The following is a 26,343-nucleotide window of genomic DNA, read 5'->3' on the forward strand; positions in this document are numbered from 1 at the left end:
AATAATCTGCCAGTGAGGTAATATTTTAAAAACTAAAAACAATATTATTTAGCTTAGTCTGCTATTTAGATGAATCCATTATGGAGATTATTTAGCTTGTTTTAAAGAAAAACTCTCTTAATTTTGACTCATTATTTCTGAAAACAAAACATTATTCAAGATTGTTTTCAGACTCAAGATTCCAGACTTTCAAAGAGTCGTGTATTAACAAAACCACATAGATTACATCAATTAAATGCTTATTCATTCAGCTTTCATGTAATGTCTAAATCTCACTTTAAAAAAAGACCTATGATGGTTTTGTGGTCCACATATAAACACGATGGGAACAGCGATAGATCACATAAATCAACATTACCTGGAGACTTTGGCCAGTTTAAGTCGGCTGGCCGGCAGATGAATCCCATTGGAGACACCATTAGTGGTTTTCCCGTTCTGTACGTCTGCAGATCATGAATAAAATCAGCACAACATCAGGGTTTCTTCATATTTTTAGCTATAAAGGCTGGTGATATAATTCATATTGATATACATTCGAGCGACGCAGTGGTGCAGTAGGTAGTGCTGTCGTCTCACAGCAAGAAGGTCGCAAGCCTCAGCTGGGTCAGTTCTTTCTATGTGGAGTTTGCATGTTCTTCCTGCGTTCGTGTGGGTTTCCTCCGGGTGCTCTGGTTTCCCCCACAGTCCAAAGACATGCGGTACAGGTGAATTGGGAAAGCTAAATTGTCTGTAGTGTATGAGTGTGAGTGAGTGTGTATGGATGTTTCCCAGAGATGGGTAGTGGCTGGAAGGGCATCCGCTGTGCAAAATATATGCTGGATAAGTTGGCGGTTCATTCTGCTGTGGCGACCCCGGATTAATAAAGGGACTAAGCCGAAAATAAAATGAATGAATGAATGATATACATTCAAAATGATATTTGTGAATGTACTATATGCAACATCCTTATCATCACATTTCTAGTCGATTTATACCAGTTCTTCGCTTAAAACATTCATGTCTATTTCCAAATAAGACTTGCCAAGTCCAAATAATAATAATAAACATCACAAAAATACACTTTTAACAATTATGACATAAATATATTAATATGTATTAATAAATAAAAAGTAATAAATACAAAGTTGATAAATATTTTTAAATGTAATAAAAATATATTAATAAATATAACATAAGATTAATAAATATTAAATAAAATATTAAAATGTAAATAAAATATTCCATTTTAAATATATATATAATAAATAAAACGTGGTAGCACTTTATTTTGATGGTCCATTTGAGTATTAGTAGACTGTCTGTACTGACATTCAACAGACATTTAACTGACTATAGGAAAGTTTGCAAGTACATGTCAACTTACACGAACCATAACCCTAACGCTAACCTAACAGTCTACTGATAATCTAATGAGAATTAGTTGGCATGTAGATGCAGTGTAACTTAAATTCAACAAACAGACCATCAAAATAAAGTGCGACGTAAAACGTTTATAAATATTAAATAAAAAACATTTAATAAAAAATATTATAAATAACATTACATAAAATTTTAATAAATAATAAATCAATTTTGACATGACTGCACTGACCGCTTACCTGTTGACGAATGGCACTTTTTGGGCAGCAGAAAAGTGTACGGCCTCTGCTTGAACGTCAGATCGAATAAATACACCTGTAAACAAAAAGCAGCTTATAAAACATCTTCAATTCTGCTTAAATACATCAGCAGAAAGACACCAGGACAAGTTTACCTGTTCTCCACCCATGTTGACCAGCAGCTCGGTGCCGTCAGGACTGAACGTAACATAAGTCGCCACCAGAACTCGTAATCTGTTATTGTAGTCCGGAAGCTTCACAGGTAAATGACCTGCAAACAGAAAAACACTTCAGTAAAATATTAAAACTCCATTCATGAGCATCGAAACAATACTAACAACAAACCTGCAACATAATACTGTCCAGCGCCGTCTGGTATCGACTTCCGCTTATCGCAAAATGTGTGAACGCCGGCCGTTGAACTCTGACTCAGAGACTTCCTAGAAGAAAATTAACAATAATAATAATAATAATAATAATAATAATAATAATAATAATAATAATAACAACAAGTTAATCCAATGATACAACAGTCTGTTTTGCTAATTTCCAGTCAAAATCTGCTCATCTGTTTGTCCTTCTCAGATGATTCTGATTGGCTGAAATATGCATAGCCACGCCCCTCTGACCATTCGTTTTCTGCAAGTAAAGCTATGGTCACATTGGGCTTTGTGTGTGCGAAATTCTGTCGTGCGGCGCTGCGAAAAGGGGCGGGATTAAACAAGATGATTAGACATTAATAAAGTGAGCGATTGCTCCATGCTTTAAATTCTGTCCAGAGAGGTCATGTTTTGATCCTCGATTGGTCTCACGCAGTCAAGTGATGCAAATTCGCAGGTCAGAGCTCACCAAGCTTGAACTTTGCACCGCAGCGAACTGCGAATCTTAACGCATGACCCTGCGTTTCCGGTCTGCCCCATTCGCGTGCGTATGAATGGAAGTCTATGGGAGGAAAAGCCCAGTGTGACCGCAGCTTAAAAGATGAGGTGAAGCTCAAAAATAAAACCCCGCCCTCTACTCAAATATTCAGTTTCAGTTGGAAATATGTAATTACAGTTCCAGTTGATGAAGACTTAAACAATATTTATCACCATTTTTTTTAATTCCTTGAAAGTCCGCCTGAACTGGAAGTTGCTGAGACTTTTAATTCCCGTATGCTGATGTTTTTCCAACTGAAACAGAATATTGAGTAGGGGGCGGGGCTTTCTTCTGCACATCATTTCCTCATAGCAAACTAACAGTGAAAGGGGCGTGCCGAAGAATATAGTGTCTGGAGCATCAAACTGACATCAACAGAGCAGGAGCAGCTCCACATAGCTACACATGGACATGAGCTCAATATTTTTTGTGGCGATACAATATACAGTTGAAGTCAGAATTATTCGCCCCCCTTTGATTATTTTTCTTTTTTAATTATTTCCCAAATGATGTTTAACAGATACAGGAAATGTTCACAGTATGTCTGATAATATTTGTTCTTCTGGAGAAAGTCTTATTTGCTTTATTTCGGCTAGAATAAAAGCAGTTTTTAATTGTTTAAACACCATTTTAAGGTCAATATTATTAGCCTCTTTAAGCTATATTAGTTTTCAATAGTCTACAGAAAAAACCACTGTTATACAATAACTTGCCTAATTACCCTAACCTGCCTAGTTAACCTAATTAACCTAGTTAAGCCTATAAATGTCACTTTAAGCTGTATAGAAGTGTATTGAAGAATATCTAGTGTAATATTATTTACTGTCATCATGACAAAGAGAAAATAAATCAGTTATTAGAGATGAGTTATTAAAACTATTATGATTAGAAATGTGTTGAAATAATCTGCTCTCAGTAAAACAGAAATTGGGGAAAAAATTAAACAAGGGGCGCTAATAACTCAGGGGGGTTAATAATTCTGACTTTAACTGTATATCTCTCATATTGTTTCATAAAAAAGTTTATGTCTGATTGCGCATTTACAAAATACCCTTAAATCATTTCTGATTTCAGACGGACTTTAATATGACTTTTAATAATGCTGACCTGTGATTGTGGATCATCCTGATGTCGTAGAGCCGCACGAAGGGTCCGTTGGCTCCGACCGCCAGGTAATTGTTGTCTCGAGGGTTTACAGCCAGACATTTGGCCTCCACGAGCTGACCACAAAACTCTGTCAGATCGATCAGAACATCAGAGCGCTTGCTGCTCTCTCTCAGATCATACTGCCTGCAGAAACACACACACACACACACACACACACACACACACACACACACACACACACACACACATTTAAAACACACCAACCAAAAAAAAAAAACACAACCCCAAATCAGAAAAATTTGGGACAGTATGGAAAACACAAATAAAAGAAAGTAGTGATTTCCACATTTACTTTGACTTGTATTTCATTGCTGACAATATGAACACACAATTTGAGTTTTGAGTTTTGTCTGGTCAACTTCATTTCACTTGTAAATGTAATACCGAACTGGACGTTGATCTGTGGGGGGAACGGAGGACACATGGATCAGGAGGAGTGAGGGGGAATGATTTTTAGCATGCGGGAAGAGATCCAAATGTGTAGCAGACTCTTCCCCAGGACACAGAGTGAAACCGGATATCACAAAGCAAGCGACGCAAACCAACGCGGAAGAATGCCGACAGCCTCTCTGTGGAGAACCAGAGCCCGATCAGGGCAAGGGTACTGACGAAGTCTCTACAGCAGTGGTTCCCAACCTTTTTTTGCCTGTGACCCCCTTTTCCCCAGGAAATATTGTAAGGTCCCCCTCCACATTTAATAAAATATTATCACTCATATAAGTTTGCAGTAGTAAAAAATACAGTTTTCAAACATACGGTATGTTTATTACTATATCTAGATATGCTTATGCACACATAATAGCCTAATGTAAAATAGAAAAGTCGTCTGCAAATGTCTTATTAGTTTGGACGGCCTTATGCATTCGTTAACAAGAACTGCTGCAGATAACGCTCTGTGGCTGGGTCAGGGACTCTTTGCTTCGAGAAAATGAATTAATCCGCAGTTCACTATCTTGGTGTTTCAGTATTGCTAGCGCTGTGACCTAGAGGTGGGCGATATGACCTAAAATTAATATCACGGTATTTTTCATCTTTTGAACGGTGACGGTATAATATCATGGTATTACTTTCAATAGCAAAATAATATACATCTCAAGGAAGAACGGACAAAAGAAAGCCTCACTTCTATCACTCTTTAAAAGTTTTGGTTTGGGTCATTGTAAATGCTCAGTCTCGTTATTAGCTGATCTTCATTTCTCTGTGTTGGTGGAATAAAGCAGGCGAGTCAGCCGCACCAATTTATGAGCAGACAGAGCAGGATTCTCATGATGACCACCAGCGCAATACCGCTCTTTGTTATGAGCCGTAGTTTCAGTATAAACTTAGTAAAGGTGAGTTTCTTTGGCGATGATGTGTACAGTGTTAGATTTTATATTTAGCGGACATTTGCGCTGAACACGCGGTGAATGCAACGCATCAAGATTCAGGCACCTTCTCCGAAAACACTTGATTGATCTCAGCTGGCGGATCAACATTTACCTCATGTCATGATCGCTGTCATCTGCGCCATTATTATTATTATTATAACTTTAGGTGAGGTTTGCAAACCTGTGCACTTTTCACTCTTCAGCCGTTTGCATTTCCTGCAGTAACAAAAGCTCCCTGTTATCTGACAGCGGGAAGCGTTGAGTGACTGACTGCTAATATGAACCAATACAGCAGCAGGGTAGAGCGATTCAGCAAGTTTATAGAGAAAATCAAATCAGATTGCACTACAACCATTATATTCAGACACACAAATGCTCCCAAATATATTATGAGGGCGCATAGATTACATTTCGGGAACTCATGCGACCAAATTGATTGCAATTTCGAGCCCTGTAGTATAAAGACAGGTATTCAGACCACAACTGAACGTTTGAAGAAAATTGAATGCCTTATTATTTAGAATTAGCTATTATTGATGTAAATGCAGCCGTTCAAGCCGCGCATAATTGATTTATTAGGGTATTGACGGTATTAGAAAATCCATGTCGTGGCGCAATGTCACACCGGTGATGACTATGACACCGGTGTACCGCCCACCCCTACTGTGACCCGAAATGTTTGGAGCTTCCTTACCTGGGTCCAGTATGCTTGGGTCATTACTATTAGTCTTTTTTGTGGAGGACGAATTACAAATTTTTGGTCAGCCAGGGGATAAAATCAACCTAAGGCAACATGATCATTCTCCTAATTATCCATGCTAATTTTTTTTTATATGACACGACCCCACACAGAGCTCGCTAAAGCCCCCTTGTGGGCCGGGACGCCTCTGTTGGGAACCACTGCTTTACAGCTATCAAAATGCTCTCGCCTTAGCCAACAATGAGGATTGCGGCTGATCTGGAGGCTTAGGGGAGCTTCCGGAGGCTTAATGGAGAAGTCACCACCTCTCCAGACATTGCATCCGGGATCTTCCTCCTCCCCTGTCACCGAGGGACATCACAAACACAGATGAGGTAAGTGCCCTTGCCGTCCACAAAAACTCCTCCAATAAGATACTGTTTTGTCTCAGTTCTCCAGGCAGGTTGACGAGGTGGAGGAGGAGGACCATGCCAGAACCGCCGATCCTGTCAGCAGGTGGGAACCAAGGGACACGAGAAGGATACGAAACGAAAGAGGCAATCCCGCCGTTCACTCATGCCGACTATGGGCAAGGCGAGTATGCACAAAGGTCTCAACTAGTAGAGATAGTCGAAACGTGTGATCGGCTACCCCTGGTGGCTGATTGTGATGTTCAAGCAGCAAGATGTCATTCAGACCTGCAACACACTCCAGAAACAGCGACAGGAGCAGTTTATGATTTGGTACAAAAGCAGCATCAGTAAAGGTCTAGTCCTTTAGGAGCAAAGATGGGCTGAGGATCACCAGTTTGACAACAAATATGAGAGGAAATGATTGAACTGTTTAAACACAATGTTCCTCAGAGAAAGAGAGGAAGACATGTGGATATTTCACCTTTAACAGTGCAGAACATCATTAAAGATTGAAGAATCTGGAGGAGTTTCAGTGTGTAAAGGACACGAGTGCAAGCCTAAGCTGAACAACCGTGATCTCCGACCCCTCAGCCGGCGCTGCATCTAGGGTTGTCACGATACTGGAATTCGGTACTAATCGATACTGAAGTTTTAAAAACTAACATTTGAGCACTACTGAGCGCATTCTTATATATATATATATATATATATATATATATATATATATATATATATATATATATATATATATATATATATATATATATATATATATATATATATATATATATATATATATTATTAATAACAGTTTTTCATAAGTACAAAACAGAACAAAAAACATTGGTAACACTTTATAATAACTACACGCTATGAATCATTTACTAAGCATTAGCATCTAGTGAATTCATTATTTGTTAAGCATTAACTCTACATTAATAAATGTTAGTAAGCAGTGTATAACTGCAGACACAAATGCTGTATTCTTGACTTATAAGCACCTATATAATGTGCTTAATAATTTGATTTTCATACTTGGTTAATGATTTATTTTTCATTACTAAATTAAGTATCGCATTATTTACAAACCAGTTGTATTTAAGAGTAGTTGAGGGTTTTTAGGATCATTCAGAATGAGTTAGTAAATGATTAATAAACTAATAAAATCAACATTTATATGTCTTATTATTCAGGCATATACTAATAGTTAACTAACATGTTAATAAATGCTTTATTAACTCAACTTCATCCAGTTTTGTGACCTAATCTAAAGTGAGGACTATTTATGCTTTATAAATCCCTTATAAATGACAACTAAAGGCTCAGAATCAAATGAACAATAATCTTTGCAATCTTTTCTAAAAATAAAATTACTGTAAAGTTTAAACATTGCTGAATAACAGGAGTGATAAAAATACGACATAAAACTGGAGAAAACAACAACAACAATATAATAATTTAACAATATAATAAGATGCAATGTTTAAACTCTACAGTTATTTTATTTTAGAGAAGTTTGCAAAGATTTATTTTTCATTTGAAGTTCAGTTTTATTTGTGTATCTTTAAATGAAAAGGAATGAATAATGTCAATTTCCCTGTTTAGAATTTAACTGAGCCTTTATTTGTCATTTATAAGGGATTTATAAAGCATAAATAGTCTCACTTTAGATTAGGTCACAAAACTGCATGAAGTTGAGTTAATAAAGCATTTATTAACATGTTAGTTAACTATTAGTATATGCCTGAATAATAAGATATATAAATGTTGATTTTAATAGTTTATTAATCATTTACTAACTCATTCAGAATGATCCTAAAAACCCTCAACTACTTTAAATACAAGTGGTTGGTAAATAATGCGATACTTAATTTAGTAATGAAAAATAAATCATTAACAAAGTATGAAAGTACAAGTATTAAGCACATTATAAATATGTTTGTAAGTCAAGAATACAGCATTAGTAGCTGCAGTTATAAACTGCTTACTAACATTTATTAATGTAGAGTTAATGCTTAACAAATAATGAAATAACTATTTGCTAATGCTTAATAAATCATTTATAGTGTGTAGTTATTATAAAGTGTTACCAAAACGTTTATACAATCTATAATACGTTTATACCTTGCCCTTTTATACAAATAAGAAAAAAAATACAGAAGAAAAAAAAAGTTAAATGGTGAATGGCTGGTTTGCCTATAAGCTGACATACGAGTGATCTGCTGATGAATTGCAGCTTTAAAACACTCCAGTGTCCCTGTATCTGTGGTTACACTCAGTAAACAGAGGTGAGTTTGGTGAACTGATGAGCTTCACAGCCAATCATGGTTGAGCACATGAATACAATGGCCAATCAGCGCTGTTTAAGAACGTGCTTCACAGCGCTCAAATGTTAGTGGGAAATGGACGTTTTTAAAATTTCAGTAACGATTGGTAACGAATTCCAGCATCGTGCAAACCTAGCTGCAATCAACAATCCTCATTCACCTATTAGCTATATCACCACATGGGCTCAGGACTACTGCGGCAAACCTATAAGCACCACAATAAGGAGCCACATCCACAAATGCCAGAGAAAACCGTACTGTGCCAAAAGGAACCCCTAGGTTAACAGTGTCCAGAAGCTGATCTGGGATCGGAGGCATCTGGGATGCGCACACACACAAATAACAAAGGAGAAACACACACACTTAAACACAGAAAAAACACACACAAACACAAGAGAAACACACACACTCTCTCACACATGTAAAAAACACACACACACATAAAACAAAGGAGAAACACACACAGAAAAAACACAAGAGAAACACCCATACTCTCTCACACATGTAAAACACACACACACACACACACACACACACAAGAAACAAACCTACTCTCACACACACGTAAAACAAAGAAGCACATACACACAAACACAGAAGAAAAACGCGAACACAAAAGACAGGAGAACCACACACACATGAAACACAGGAGAAACACACACATCGGTGTCACAGCAGAAGGTGGTGAGTTATGAACACTCTGCTGATGTCCTCATTTCTCCAAAGCTTATAAAATCACACTCAAGCAGTTTTTCAGAAAGTGAAACTACACAACCTATGGAATGTTCCATGATATGTCTCTCTCTCACACACACACACACACACACACACACACGCACGTCAGAATAAACTGTATGACAAAACATGCTTGAGTTACAAAAGCTGAGGAAGTTACTTAAAAGCAATTAGTAATTACATCCAGTGTTATTGTTCCTGTAATTACTGCAATTACACTTCTGAAAAAGCAACTAAGGGATTACGATACACCACTTCCTGAACTCAAACTTTAGAGTTCTTATTATTAAAGCTTGTAATTTAAGTTGGGATGGAGATCCACTTTGTTAGCACTTTATTTACTTTAGTTTGTAACTCTCGACACTCCACACCAAGCTGCAAATTATAGATATAATAAACAGAAGCTTGTTTAAAAAGCAGATATTCCTCCAGCTGGTGTGTCCTCTAGATGTAGAGCAGTAAAGAGCGGAGGACTGTGTGTTCTTTCATGTCCAAACGTCATTCAGAGCCTGTGTGTGTGTGTGTGTGTGTGTGTGTGTGTGTGTGTGTGTGTGTGTACCACTCTCCATGGGCCAAACGGACATGCAGCCAACACAACATCTGGAGCAGTGAGCAGAACACAGAGTTGAAGGACACCAAAGCTCCTTCCCGAGAGCCTCATTAACCTTAAGGAGGACAAATGATGGAGCTGCTGCTGGGTGCTCGTGTGTGTGTGTGTGTGTGTGTGTGTATATATATATATGTGCATGGTCCTGATTTGTGCACATCTGCGTGTGTGTATGTGCAAGTGTGTTTGTGTGTGTGCATGCATGTACATGTGTATGTGCACATTTGTTCATGCGTGTATGTGCAAGTGTATGAGTGTACGTATTTTTTCCATCTGTGTGTGTGTGCATGTGTGTTTGTGTATGTGCATGCATATTTGTTCTTGTGTGTGCATGCATGTGCGTTTGTGCATGTGTGTTTTTGTGTGTCCATGCACATTTGTTCTTGTGTGCGTGTGTGTGTGTGTGTGTTCCTCGAGACTCCAGATTTAGACAAAGCAGAACTCAATCAGTAAATCTGACAGTAGTCGGAGTCTTGCGCAGTATAGATTAGGGTTATTATTACCATCAGTGTAAACAGAAACAAATCATCTATTTTTTACTTTAACAGAAATCCCAAACAATAGAAAAACAACAAAACCTAAGTTCATGCTGATTTCTAAGCTACATTTCTACGATGCTGTTAAAGGATTAATTACAACTAATGGCTTACAATATAAAGGTTACTTTGTAAATATATTTATACCTGTAAGAGCGTGCATACATACATACATACATGTGTGCACACAGTACAGTGAACAGCGCTACATTTGAATCCACTCAAATAAATAAACTTAAAATAAAATTTAAAAATATTGCAAAAAATGGCTTCAAAAAGTCTTCAGCTGTATATAATTTTTAAAAGGTGCTGTATGTCTATGTAAGCATAGAAATACCATAATATGTTTGCAGATATTTCAGAAACATGTCAGCATTCTTGATTATCTGAAAAACAATGCTGAAGTCAGATATTCTGCTTTGAGTGTGTTTTCCGTGCCGGAATGTCTGTAATTGTTGTGGTCATTTAACCTGCTCAATGCCAGTTTAGCCAATTATATTTCAGCACCCGGGTTGCCAGATGCTGGAAAACAGCGTATTTCATTCATTCAGTCAGAAAGACTCTCAAAGCATGTGTCCATAACTGAAATAGCAGCAGTAGCAGACTCTGAAATGAGATGCAGATTCAGAGTTCCACATGAGGATATTAATTAACAAATAATATAAATATTACGAGCGTAAACATTAGGTGAGCAGGCTACATTGTAACCGCGTGTCCTAACAACACGCTACATGACGAGATGAGCAGTGATGAACAATCTGGCTGTTTGCACCAGACTAAACACGACAGAGCTGTAAATACAGCCATTCAGAAGCACAGAATAGTGCACTCACTGATGAAATGCTGAGGTTTATAATCTATTTAATACATATTAAACCACTTCAACATTAGTAAATGTAGATGAGTCACAGTTCTGAAGTTCAATTTCAGACGGTTTATTTTATTCTCCAGATCTGAGCTGAACTATCTGCTGCTGCTTTCAGTTTATGGTAATAAATGTCATATAGAATGACATCCAAACTCACATTATTAGCATTTAACACTGAATAAAGCACATGAGCTGTACCTGAGCTGATCATAGTTAATCCTGTTGTTCAGCTGTGAGAAATTAAAGCCGTTTCTAATATATCAATTAGAGGTGTTGATTAGGACAAAAACTGCTTTTAATATGGAGAATATTCCTTCTATCAGGTGCCGTTGCTTTTAGTTAGATCATGGTTTAAATCAGCCTTTAGGCTCGATTGTGAGCAGGGTTTCTGCAGGTTTCACAAAGTAAAATTTAAGACTTTAAGACCTTTTTAAGACCATTACGAATGAAATTTCAGACTTTTACAGGGCTAAATGTTAAGGATTTTTTTCGAATATCCCAGTTGGAAAAGATTATCACTTGCCCTATCAAAAATAATTATAATTTAATACATTTAATAATAGAATAATAATAATAATAATTTTATAATAAAAATATAGGTCAGGTCAGTATCCTCTGCATTAAATAAATGGAGAACACTTACATGTTACTGTAAGGAAAGTAATTAAAACAATATTAATTATAATTATGGTGAATTATGCTATTTTTCACTAAAACTTTTATTGAGATGGATTATTGGTGATTGGATGAGTGTTAATGGCCAGATTGGACAGCTATGCATGAAGAAAGGAAAATTAAGACCTGTTAAAAAAAAAGATTTAAGACCTGTAACACAATCTTTCAGTAGACTTAAGACTTTAAGGCCTAAAATTTAGCTTTTGAGATTTAAGACTTTTAAGACTCTGCGGATACCCTGGTCAGGTACACTCACGTCAATCTGGCAGCCTGCGCTTGCGTGTGTTTTAATCCAGGCATGCAATACCCAGTTCAACCACTGGGTGTCAAGCTTACATACTGCAGCTTTAAAGTAAATCATCAACATCATATTCAGCAGCTGTATTTCTCATCTCTCTGTACCTGATGAGTCCGTCCTCAGCGGCGCTCCAGAAGGTGTTTGGCCACATGGGGGCAGTAGCGATGCGCTTCACTCTGTTCGTGTGATCAGAGAACATGTGGATCGTTTCCTTTGCCGTCACATCGTGAACATGCACTTTAGTGTCTGCAGCTCCTGTGATCAAGATCCGGTCCTCAGAGTGTGGGAGGAACTGAAACACACACACACACACACACACACACACACACACACACACACACATTACCACACATGTGCACACAAGCACAAACACAAACACGCATACACACGCATGCACACACATGGGGAGCCGCTGGGGGGGTTTTGGGAGTTAGTACGATTCTAAGGGTCCATGCCGTTTTGGGGCTCCCAGAGATACTATTAGGGGCCCACACACACACACATGCATGCACACACATGAGCACATAAAAACACAAACACACAAGCAAACCAAAACAGAAGTACAGAAACAACAAACATGCGCACACAGACAGACAAACACGCATACAAACACTTACACACACAATTGCGCACACACATTAACAAGCACAAACAAACAAACAAACACACACAGGCAAACAAACATGCACACGCAAAAATATCCACAAAATGACAAACACACCTGCATGCACAAACACACATGCACACAAACAAACACACATGCACACAGAGACATGACGAAGAGCACGTTCTGCAATGCACACTGGAAAGCAGACGTGAACGTTCACCTTGACGGAGAAGATGTTAGCGGCGTGTCCCGTGTGCATAGTGATCAGTTTACTGTGTCTGAAAGGATCCCAGATGATGGCGTGCTGATCGTCTGAACCTGACGCCAGCAGACTGGAAAAATACACGAGTTTAGTGCGTTAATAAATAAACAGGTCTAGCTTTAAAGTCTAAAAATATAAATAAATATTAAAAATAACATAATTAATTATTAATTATTATTATTAACAATGTACTTTGTGACATAACAATATAAACCAAAGAGCATAATAGGAAACCATAGACTTTTTATTTTGTCTATACGATATACACTCACCGGCCACTTTATTAAGTAGACCTTACTAGTACCGGGTTGGACCCCCTTTTGCCTTCAGAACTGCCTTAATCCTTGGTATCGTAGATTCAACAAGCTACTGGAAATATTCCTCAGAGATTTTGCTCCATATTGACATGATAGCATCACACAGTTGCTGCAGATTTGTCGGCTGCACATCCATGATGCCAATCTCCCGTTCCACCATATCCCAAAGGCGCTCTGTTGGATTGAGCTCTGGTGACTGTGGAGGCCATTTGAGTACAGTGAACTCATTGTCATGTTCAAGAAACCAGTCTGAGATGATTCACGCTTTATGACATGGTGCGTTATCCTGCTGGAAGTGGCCATCAGAAGATGGAGACATTGTGGTCATAAAGGGATGGACATGGTCAGAACAATACTCAGGTAGGCTGTGGCATTGACACCATGCTCAATTGGTACTAATGGACCCAAAGTGTGCCAAGAAAATCTCCCCCACACCATTACACCACCACCACCAGCCTGAACCGCTGATACAAGGCAGGATGGATCCATGCTTTCATGTTGTTGAGGCCAAATTGTGAGCCGAGCATCTGAACGTGGCAGCAGAAATGGAGACTCATCAGACCAGGCAACGTTTCTCCAATCTTCTATTGTCCAGTTTTGGTGAGCCTGTGTGAATTGTAGCCTCAGTTTCCTGTTCTTAGCTGACAGGAGCGGCACCCGGTGTGGTCTTCTGCTGCTGTAGCCCATCCGCCTCAAGGTTGGACGTGTTGTGTGTTCAGAGATGCTCTTCTGCAGACCTCGGTTGTAACGAGTGCTTATTTGAGTTACTGTTGCCTTTCTATCAGCTAAAAATAGTCTGGCCATTTTCCTCTGGCATCATTCTCTGTAAACCCTAGGGATGGTTGTGCGTGAACAATCGCAGTAGATATGCAGTTTCTGAAATACTCAGAGCAGCTCTTCTGCTTTGAACGCCATGTTCAAAGTCACTTAAATCCCCTTTCTTCCCCATTTTGATACTCTGCAGCAGATCGTCTTGACATGTCTACATGCCTAAATGCATTGAGTTGCTGCCATGTGATTGGCTGATTAGACACTTGCATTAACGAGCAGTTGGACAGGTGTACCTAATAAAGTGAGTGTATATCGTCATATTGCAGAGCTCTAGACTGAACACAACTTACTCTCCTTTCTCATTCCACTCCAGACAGTTGACACAGCCAGAGTGACCCTGAAAAACACACAATTAACACACAATACATTAGTATTAGACCAGGGAGCACACATGGCCGTTCACACTAATGAGAACTATAAATATTAATATAATGACAGTCATATTTCTGTCCAACAACCACAGGATAACAATCTGTTTATTATTTTATTAGTCTGTGCTTTTCTTTTTGCATTGACAGCTTTTATCCAGCAGGGGTCCTCAGTGTGTGTTTCATTGCTTTATCGTTTACTATTCTTCACTGTTACAGCTACGGTCTGAACTCTGCTGCTGTTTTGCATTTATAAAATGTACAAATTATATTATCATTATAATTACAGGGTTCAGACAGACACAGGCTAATGAAAATCAAGGACTTTTAAGCACTTTTTCAAGCACCCTTTTATTTTCAAGACTGACATGCCACGTATTGAACACCAGAACTGTATTCTCAGCAACCCATAAAAACATTGCATAGAAATTTATACAAATAAAAAGCATTAATAATAATAATATAATAATTAATTAATCATATATTAATAAATAACAATATAATAAACCTGCACTAAATGTGAGGGCAACGCGATGGCGCAGTGGGTAGCACGTTTGCCTCACAGCAAGAAGGTCGCTGGTTCAAGCCTCGGCTGGGTCAGTTGGCCTTTCTGTGTGGAGTTTGCATGTTCTCCCCATGTTGGCGTTGGTTTGCTCCGGTTTTCCCCACAAGTCCAAAGACATGCGGTAAAGGTGAATTGGGTGTGTTAAAATTGACCGTAGTGTATGAGTGTGTGTGTGTGTGAATGTGAGTGTGTTTCACAGTGATGGGTTGCAGCTGGAAGGGCATCCGCTGCGTAAAAACATGTGCTGGATATATTGGTGGTTCATTCTGCTGTGGCGACCCCTGATTAATAAAGTAACTAAGCCAAAAAGAAAATGAATGCATGAATGAATGAAAGCACTAAATGTGCTTGAGAAATGTACTCAAGTAAAAACAATATTTCACTGCTAAAATAATACAGATTTTAGTGAATAATACTACTAAAGTACTCTTTTAAAAAACTACTCAGAGTACTAGTTAGTTACTTTTTTATCTGATCTTTATTAGGGCCCTTTCTTAAAGTAAACTTACTTGAATGGTTTAATTGCTTAAATCCCAAAGCTACATAAATAGAAATTTGCACTACCAAAGGAAGTATGGTCAATTTTTCCTTTCATGACAATAAATCCTTTTCAACAGCACTGCCAAAACTACTACATACTCCATAAGGCCATAGAGATGCTTTTTGTCCATTTTTTTTAAACAATATTTTCAAGCTTTGAAAGGTTTAATTGAAGTATATGATGAAAGATTTAAATTTAGCCTTTTATTTACATATTTTACACTTAAAATGTTCTTATTTGCTCATTCTTGTCTATACAATATGGCAAAGCAGTTTTTTAAATAGCTGTACATCACATGGAGATTTTATTTACCACTTGATCTTAAACTGAAATAATTTTACAGTAATAAAATAAGAAAACTTGACGACACTACATTTCTCAAAGCAGTGCTTTAAGAGCAGGTTAATCAATAAATGCCATGTTATAGTTAAACACCGTCAAGTGATTCCCTGTTAAATTCTGCGCTTGCTGCCTGTCACGTTAATTTACATTATGCTAGCTCACTAACCTCAGCTCGTTCTTAATTTTGATTCTGTAAAATATCCAAGAAACACAGCAAAAATTATGAAGGCCGGGAAGTGCAGAACAACATTACAAAGAGTGAAACACTTTTACGAAGCTCGAGACAAATTTACATTTTGGAAAACATTTTCACTGGGAGTGACATGGAATCTACCACACTGGAAGTGACACGATGAAGTGTTGTTGTCGTTGGTGGTGAGCGCGGTAAATTTGTGTTGTGGAGTACATGGCGTAAATAAAGTTCATGGTGACTGAACATGGACTGCGGTCGAGGGATGTTTTGCCTGTTTTGTGGCAAACACATGAGCAGCTCAACACGGTTTTGCTTAAGCATGTGGTCGGTGTTTGGAGTTTCTAAAGGATGCAGACCGGAGGAAACACCAGACATACTGCATCACTCCATCAATGTGTTCAATATTTTAACGAGGGCCACTCATACGCTGTTATCATGGACATGATGTCAAATCTACACGGTGTAAACATTTTAATATTTGTGTGGCAGAACAGTATAGAACCAAAATTAATATAAAGAAATAATTATAATTGACATGTCATTAACAGGATTCGAACCCAAGAACAAAATGTTCAGCGCGAGTATCAATCAACCAATCTAACTAAGCTATCCAGGACTACATGTTGATGTCGGTCTTGATATCTTTATCAGTCAACATATGCTATGCTCTGATTGTTTCCATGTACTTGCGTCTACATGTTTCCACATACTCTCACACTGATATTTCCTCAGAATAGCTCTAATATGTTTTATCGCAGTTGGTCAAACCATGATTTTTATAGTTGTAGACTCATGTTAACCTGTGTCTACAAAGTCACATACGAGCTGATATTTTCCGGTGTGTGGGACATTCCGGGTCACTTCCGGTGTGTGGGACATTCCTTTTCCGTAAGGAATCTGTAATTGTAAATGTGTTTCAGGACTGGTAAACATGTTTTGCATCTTGTTAATTTTTTCTAAATTGTAAATTAGTTTGGTCATTGGTGAAATAGTTTTTCCTGTGTAATTGTGTCTTATGATGGGTAAAAATGTTTTCCAAAATGTAAATTTGTCTCGAGCTTCGTAAAAGTGTTTCACTCTTTGTAATGTTGTTTTGCACTTCCTGGCCACCATTGAAAATGGAACTAATTAATTTTCAACTTTTATTACAGCTCATGATGGACATTTCTCAAAGAGGAAATAAGAAATATCTTAGCTGAGACGGTGTGTGTGAGCTCGAGTGTCCAGCAGGCGCATCGCTGTGATCGATTGCTCTCGCTTGTTTATTAATTCCTGTGACAGCGATGACCTCATTTTGACAGTGGAGTGTGGCTTTTTGATTGGTACTCTTAAACAGGTTGTCGTGTCCGTGGTGAAACTGTATTTGGTGTGTGTAAAGTACACCCATCATACATTTATCAGTCATATACAAACAGACAAAGAAAACGTATCTGTGTCTGTTCTCATCACAGGTTTTGGAATTGTAGCCTGGTAAAATTACGAGTACGTCCCGTTTTCCTTTACGGTTTTATAATTACAGATGCTAAATTTTATTTACACACAAAATATTTATGACAACAATTTTTTTCTACAGGAATCACGGTAGTCTGTGCGCGTATTTTTGCATTAAATTGTCACTAAAGTTCAACATTTGTATTTTTCCGGTGTGAAAACTGCAGACAAAAACTCCCTGATCATTTTAAACACTTTCTCAACAAAACAAGCCAATTTCCCAGGTTTTCCAGGCCTTGAATTTCTAAAAGCCAAATTCAAGCACTTTAAGCACCCTGAAATTACCGTCCTTAGTGTAAACAGGCCTTTAAGCTTTTCTATTATGCCAAAAATTATTATGGTATTAAGTAAAGATCATGTTTTATAAAGATATTTTCTAAATTTCCTAACTGAAATATATCAAAACGTAATCTCTGGTTATGAATAACTGTGTGTGTGTGTGTGTGTGTGTGTGTGTGTGATATACCCTGAAGACTGTGAAGTATAAAACAATCACTCATAAATCACCTGTAGTTCGGCCTCCAGCCCCAAGCGCTTGATAAACGGGTCAGTGACATGATAGTGCCTCTGGAAGTCCAGCGCTCTGTTCTCCTGCACGCACACACACACAAACACACACACACACACACACACACACACACACACACACACAAATTATTAGTAATATTTAGATGAATTACTAGAAAGCATGTACCCACAAAAAAAGATAAATATTGTTGAAGTCCAGGTGAACTAGAAGTTTCTGCAAATTTTAATTCAGTATGACGATGTATTTCCAAATGAAACTGAATATCGAGTAGGGGCGGGGTTTATTTTTGAGCTCCACCTCTAATCTTTCACTCACAGCAAGATAACGATCGAAGGGGCATGACTAAGCATACCTAAGCCAATCAGAGAAGGACTGTTATTGCAAAGAAGATGAGCAGAGTTTGCTCAGACCTACACAGATTAATTGTTTACTTTAAGACAAACAATGTGCGCTTGCAAAATAAACACTGTACATTTTGATTTCATACACTCTTTAAAGGCAGTCTATAGAGACTCCTGTCGCTGTTCATCTGTGCTTCATCTAAAACTCCACATCTATAATCCTCTTAGTCTATGCTGACATTATCTTCAGCAGCTCAAACACTCTAATGGCTAATGGACAGATGGCTGCTTCTCACTCAGGGCTGCTGTTTATGCTAATGAGAGAGATGGTCACTAGTGGGCGGGGCTTTCCCCCTCTGATGACATGTACAAAGGGAGAATGTCAATCAAAGTGTTCCTGCAGACTGATTTGATCAAGTCTGATTAGAAACAGCAGAATTAATTCATGTTGATCATTAGAGGCTGGAGATATTCACACACTGCTGACAGACACACAACTGTGTTTAAGCCCCTTATAAAAGTGATTTTTGCATAATAGCTCATCTTTAAGTAATAATGCAGTGTTTATTTGAAATAATTAATCACTGCTAATTATTGTTTACATTCACGTCTTATAACCTTAAATCAAAATCACTTCTTCCACTTAACATTTTATCTCTGATTGGTGTTTACTAACAGGAGGGCAGGGTCAACCCGCCAATCAAAATGAGATCCACCAATAGCAAGCCACAACCATCCAATCAACTGCCCAGATAGAAAATCAAGCCCCGCCCACATGTAGTGTTGACCCAAATAAGGAGATACAGCACATTAGAGATGATATTGTGTTATATTCCCAAATCTCAGATTATACATATACTAATGCCATTTCTATTTCCCGATGACTCTACTGAATTCTGTTTGCTCACCCTGATCTGCCGGTGCAGGAGATCCCCAGTGATGTTCCTCAGTGTCATGGTCTCACAGCACGTCATGGAGCGTCCAATCAGGGCTCTGCATTTAAGTGCCAAACATCTGCAAACATCTGTACAAAAATAAAAAAGCCTCTCGCAGAGGCCGAGATCCTGCAGCCAAAAACACAAGCAGAACAACACGTGAGCCGCGTACTGCACATCCAAACAACATTGCTTCTAATCTCTTCTGTTCATCAGGAATCAATTTATTTGATCACATATAATGCAGTAAATATTAATGCAATTTAAAATAGCTGTTTTCTATGACACCGATTTAATAATAGGCTTTAAAAAAAAAAAAAATATATATATATATATATATATATATATATATATATATATATATATATATATATATATATATATATATATATATATATATATATATATATATATATATATATATATATATAAATAAATAAATGAAAATTTTTTGCAAGTAATCTCTTCTGTTGATTAAGAATGCATTTATTTGATTAAAAAATAAAGCAGTGAAATATTATTATGATCAAAAATAGCTGCTTTTATGACACTATTTTAAAAATTAACTTTAAATATAAAGTATTTAATTACTTTTTTGCAAGTAATCTCTGCTGGTCATCAATTATTTATTTATTTGATCAAATTTAATGCAGTGAAATATTATTGCAATTAAAAGTACCTGTTTTATAAGAAACTAGCTTTAAAATTACCTAATAAATAAATTACTATTTTATAATATTACTATTTACAAATCAACAAATTACTAATTTTAATGCAGTAAAATGTCATTAAAATTTTAAATAGCTGTTTTCTGTGACACCAGATTAAAAATAAACTTAAAGAAGAAATAAAATCAATAAATAATTTTTTTGCAAGTGATTTCTTCTGTTCTTCAAGAATGCATTTATTTGATTAAAAATAATGCAGTAAAATATTATTGCAATTTAGAATAGCTATTTTCTATGACACTAGATTAACAATAAACTTTAAAAATAAATCAATAAACTACTATTTTTTGCAGGTAATCTCATCCATTAATTAAGAATGCATTTGTTTGATTAAAAATAATGCAGTAAAATATTATTGTATTGTAAAATAGTCGTTTTCTATGACGGTAGATGAAAAATAAACTTAAAGAAATCGATAAATTATTATTTTTTGATGCAGTAAAATATTATTGCATTTTAAAATAGCTGTTTTCTATGACACTAGATTAAAAATAAAATTAAAGTATAAATAAATTCAAATTTTTGCAAGTAATGTCTTCTGTTCATCAATAATCCATGTATTTGATTAAAATAAATGCAGTGAAATATTATTGCAATTTAAAATGGTTGTTTTCTATGACACTAGATTAAAAGTAAACTTAAAAAAAAAAATCTATAAATTACTGTTTATTTTTGTTTTTGCTGCAGGTAATCTCTTCCGTTCATCAAGAATGCATTTATCTGATCAAAACATAATGCAGTAAAATTGGTGAAATATGATTACGATTTAAAATAGCTGTTTTCTATGACAATAATCAAAAATAAACTTAATAAATGTATAAATAAAATGACTATTTTTTGCAAGTAATCTCTTCTGTTCACCAAAAATCTCTTTATTTGATCACATATAATGCAGTAAATGTTATTACAATTTAAACTAGCTTATTTCTATGACACAAGATTAAAAACTAAACAAAAAAAAAAAATCAATAAATTACTATTTAAAATGCAGTAAAAAAATATTCATTTAAAATATCTGATTTCTATAACACTAGATTTAAAATAAACTAAAAAATAAATCAATAAATAACTATTTTTAATGCAGTAAAACAGTATTAATTTAAAATATCTGCTTCCTATAACACTAGATTTAAAATAAACTTAAAGTATAAATATATTACAATTTTTTGCAAGTAAAGTCTTCTGTTCATCAATAATGCATTTATTTGATCAAAATAATGCAGTTAATAATGCAGCTGTTTTCTATGACACTAGATTAAAAATAAAAGAAAAAAATAAATCAATAAATGACTATTTTTTTGCAAGTAATCTCTTCTGTTCATCAAAAATGCGTTTATTTGATAAAAAATAATGCAGTTAAACATTATTAACTGTTTTCTATGACACAAAATTAAAAATAAACATTAAAAAATGATAAATTACTATTTTTTGCAAGTAACCTCTTCTGTTCATCAAGAATGCATTTATTTTACCAATAACAGTGTAGTAAAATTTGTGAAATAATATTACAATTTAAAATAGTTGTACTCTGTGAATATACAGTAAATGTCATTTATTTCTGTGATTCAAAGCTGAATTTTCATCTTCAGTCACATGATCCTCCAGAAATCAGTGTATTATTAGGATTTATTTGACAATTAAGAAATATTTATGATTATTATCATTACTGAAAACAATCATTCTGCTTCATATTTCTCAGCAAACTGATGCATTTTATTTTTTTAAGCATTCACAATGGATAAAAATATCAGAACAGCATTTCTGATCAAATATTTGTGACATTATAAATGCCATTATCACAACTTTTGATCGATTTATGCAACATTGATGATTTAAAGCATTCATATTTCTTTGAAATGCAAATATTAGACATATTTAAAAGTAGAAAATAGACTTTAATCAAAACTTTCTAATTAGTACTCAGTATACGATAACATTACAGCTTTTATGATTTAAAATTTGACATAATCAAATTGAATATGTTCATAAATAATTCATTTATAATCTGCACATATTATTAATACATTCCGCATCATATGAATAGTGACATACAGTTTCCAGTATAGTTTATCAATCATATCTAACACATTTAACACAAGCCAATATAGATGTATCCACTGTAAATAAGTGTATTGATGTGAAATAAACTAAATATATTCAAATATTGTGTCTTGTCAGCTGATGTGACGCTTCACCAAAACATAAACAGACTGGACTAGCATTAGCCGATTAGCGACAGCATCAAAACTGCGCATTCAAACCATTCAGACAGCTCTAAACACACAGAAAGCGCATTTAAACACATTAAATTATGTTTATTTATTAATCTACAGCTAATGCCAGCAGTGTGTAAGTGTCTGTGTAGTGCGTATGTGTGTGTAAAGCGTCTTACCTGAGAGTCTGGCCTTTATCTACGCAGATCCAGAGCTCGAAAACCACGCGTAAAACTCAGATATAATCTCTCGAATTAATCTAAACACCTTAATTAGTCGCTGTTAATGAGGCTGGAGAATAAATAACTAGCTGTTATGAAGCACTGGTGAGATTTTGAAGCCACAGAAATAACGAGCTTCCTTGACTGAACGCTGACAGCGTGGGTTGCCAGATCCGTTCATATACAAATCGGCGATCGACGTATTTAGAGAATAATAAATGAATATATTAAATATTTAGTTTTTTAAAATCCAACTTTAGTGTGTAAAATCAGATTTTTATTATGTTATATTTGTAGTATCATGTAATTGATTTATCCGACATGCCTGTAATTGTACTTTTGTCAATGGAACGTGATGTGAAAACACTGCTTTGACATTTTTTTCTGAAAACTTTCATCAAACCATGACATTCGCTTCACACGATTTACTTCACAAATATTATTATTATATTTGCATGTATTTATTTTAGATATTTACTGTTCTAATATGGATTGAGGGTTTGTGAACATAAAAGGAATATCTGGCAACCCCAACATGTTTCTCAACGCAGTTCCTGTTTGAGCCGAAGGTAAATTTACAAAGTACAAGTCATCTGGGGTCAGTTGTATAAAGTGCTTCAAGTAGTCTTAAAAAGTGAGTCATATTTTTGTTTTCCTGTAATAAGACTGTAGCTTATTAAATTATTTTTAAATTACCTAAATTAAACTTTGCTCACTTTAATATCAAAACTAAGCTAGCTGTTGAAACTAATAATAGTAGTAGACAAAATCTGAACAAACCTATGGAATAAACATACATAAAGTAGCTTAAATCCTTTATAAATCAAAGTTTCATATGCAAATAAAACGACTGCACATAAAATCAGACATTTCTGCTGTTATGCTTGTGATATGATGTCATTTATTTAATGCATGTGTATGTAATTTTACTCACTATGCAATGAAATTAATAATTTAAAGAAAATGCTGCATGACATTATTCTGAAAACTTTACAAAAGCATCAGACCATGACCCGAACTTACTTTACTTTTACTTTACATTGATTACTCTAATGTGTTTTAAATGGTCAGTACTCTGTGGTTTGATTATTTGTGAATGTGGAAGAATATCTGGCAACCTCAAAATGTTCTCAAGTCATTTCCTGATTAAAGGTAAAAATTATAAATTACTTAGATGACTATTAAGTTAGCAAATTATATAGTTTTGTCCCTAAAGACTGCTCGTATCATTATTTTAATTCACTTATCAAAAAGTAAATTTGGCTGACTTTAATCTGTATCTGATAAGCAGGGCCAGACAGAATCTGCAGACATGTTTTGCTATTCCTGCTGAGAATCGTGTTAAAAATCTGCGGATTTATGCTGAATGGTTTAAGGAGTATCATTACTAAAAACTTAATATATAATATATAAAATAAAAAAGTTATAATAATAAAATAAAAAAAACATTTATTTAATGTTTACAATGTAAATCCAACTAGATCCGCTAATTTGGTAAACAAAGCAAGTCTCTTATATAATATCTCTACTAAAAGACAGAAAATATTACTGTACAAACTATAATGTACATAAATAATCTGAACATTTTAATATTACTATTATTATATCATAAGAATATTAGTGAAATTTATTTAAATAAATATAATAATCTGGAGGATGGTGTGACCAGCGCTCTTTAGCTGCAGGACCGGATGGCTGCCCGCCCTTATCGGACTATATTCACATCCCCTGTTGCAATGTTATGTCTATGTGTTTATGTGCTTGACTGCTGGGCCTTTGATTGACTGATAATTGAGTTATAGCCTAACCAATAGCCTAGTGGTTAGCGTGCCGACATATATGGTGCAGTAGTACGTCAGGGTGTCCTGATTTCGAATCCCGGCTTGAGGACATTTCCCAAACCTAGCCCTCTTGCTCTCTCCAACTTCGCTTCCTGTCTAAATACAGTCCTATACAAAAAGGCCAAAAATAAATCTTAATAAATAAATAAATATATATATAATAAATATAAATTTACACACATTTACAAACAGATTCCGTGTGGGCCTACTGATTAGCCCTTGTTTAACTATTAGCTGGTGAAACTAGAATGAAATCAATATTTACAATGTCTATTTTGCTACCGCACATTGTGTGAGTCCATGTAAATTAAGCGACACAGTGGCTCAGTGGTTAGCACTGTGGCCTCACAACAAGAAGGTCGCTGGTTTGAGTCCCGGCTGGGCCAGTTGGCGTTTCTGTGTGGAGTTTGCATGTTCTCCTTGTTTTGAGTGAATGAGTGTGTATGGGTGTTTTCCAGTACTGGGTTGCAGCTGGAAGGGCATCCGCTGTGTAAAACAAATGCTGGATAAGTTGGCGGTTCTTTCCGCTGCGGTGACCCCTGATGAATAAAGAGACTAAGCTGAAGGAAAATGAATAAATGAATGAATCTTTAATCAATGTCTGCCTGCTCTTGAACTGCAGTCCTCTGATTGGCTGAAATATGCATAGACACGCCTCTCCAACTGTTAGTTGCTCAGAGTGAAAAATGAGAGGTTGAGCTCAAAAATAAGCCCCGCCCTCTAATAAAAAAATTCTGTTGCAGTAAACAAGTGGAAAGGTTTAAATAAATAAAGTAATGGGTTGCGGCTGGAAGTGTAAAACATATGCTGGAATAGTTGGTGGTTCATTCCGATGTGACGACCCCTGATAAATAAGGGACTAAGCTGAAGGAAAATGAATGATTCATTTTCTCTTTGCCATGATGACAGCACATAATATTTGACTAGATATTAGTAAAGTTATGGTAATTAGGCAAGTCATTGTATAACAGTGGTTTGTTTTGGAGACTATCGAAAACTAATATTGCTGAAGGGGGCTAATAATATTGACCTTAAAATGGCTTTAAAACAATTAAAAATTACTTTTATTCTAGCCGAAATAAAACAAATAAGACTTTCTCCAGAAGAAAAAATCCATTCTGCAGATGAACAATGTTTTTGAAGTGTTTCAGTCAGGTTTCAGAGCTCATCACAGTACAGAAACTACATTAGTGAAAATAACCAACGATTTATTCTTAGCTGCTGACCAAGGGTGCATCTCGCTATTAGTTCTACTCGATCTTAGTGCGGCATTTGACACCATTGACCATGGTATCCTTATTAATCGCTTAAAGTCTACAGGTGTCCAGGGACAGGCCCTACAATGGTTTAAGTCATACTTAGCTGACCGTTACCAGTTTGTGAATATTAATGGACAGCCTTCACAAATCAGCCCAGTAAAATACGGGGTGCCTCAAGGATCAGTTTTAGGCCCTTTGCTGTTTACAATATACATGCTACCCCTGGGAGACATTATTAGAAGACATGGGATCAGCTTTCACTGCTATGCAGATGATACTCAATTATATATTTCAACTAAACCTGACGAGACGTCTAATCTGTCCAAGCTAACTGAGTGTATTAAAGATGTTAAAGACTGGATGACCAACAATTATCTTCTCTTAAACTCAGACAAAACAGAATTATTACTTATTGGGCCTAAATCCTGTACACAGCAGATCTCACAACTCGACCTACAATTAGAGGGATACAAAGTTAGCATTAGCTCTACTATAAAAGATCTGGGTGTCATATTAGACAGTAATTTAACTTTTAAAAATCATATATCCCATGTCACAAAAACTGCTTTCT

General features: G+C 35.9%; 1 protein-coding gene across 1 annotated transcript in view; it reads right to left on the minus strand.

Annotated features, from left to right (window-relative positions):
* The window catches only part of wdtc1 (WD and tetratricopeptide repeats 1), a 37,514-nt gene extending 14,679 nt beyond the window's left edge, over positions 1-22,835 (minus strand). Inside the window, exons 1-11 of the mRNA XM_056475896.1 lie at positions 22,631-22,835; positions 19,484-19,639; positions 18,213-18,296; positions 14,496-14,542; positions 13,016-13,127; positions 12,293-12,480; positions 3,624-3,806; positions 1,944-2,038; positions 1,754-1,869; positions 1,599-1,674; positions 359-443 (exon numbers count right to left, since the gene is read on the minus strand). Of these exons, the coding sequence (XP_056331871.1) occupies positions 359-443; positions 1,599-1,674; positions 1,754-1,869; positions 1,944-2,038; positions 3,624-3,806; positions 12,293-12,480; positions 13,016-13,127; positions 14,496-14,542; positions 18,213-18,296; positions 19,484-19,549 (1,052 nt within the window). The 5' untranslated portion in view covers positions 19,550-19,639; positions 22,631-22,835. The remainder of the gene's footprint in view (positions 1-358; positions 444-1,598; positions 1,675-1,753; positions 1,870-1,943; positions 2,039-3,623; positions 3,807-12,292; positions 12,481-13,015; positions 13,128-14,495; positions 14,543-18,212; positions 18,297-19,483; positions 19,640-22,630) is intronic.
* Positions 22,836-26,343: the final 3,508 nt, after the last annotated feature.

The sequence above is a fragment of the Danio aesculapii genome, chromosome 16 (assembly GCF_903798145.1).
Source record: "Danio aesculapii chromosome 16, fDanAes4.1, whole genome shotgun sequence".
Classification (NCBI taxonomy): Eukaryota; Metazoa; Chordata; class Actinopteri; order Cypriniformes; family Danionidae; genus Danio; species Danio aesculapii.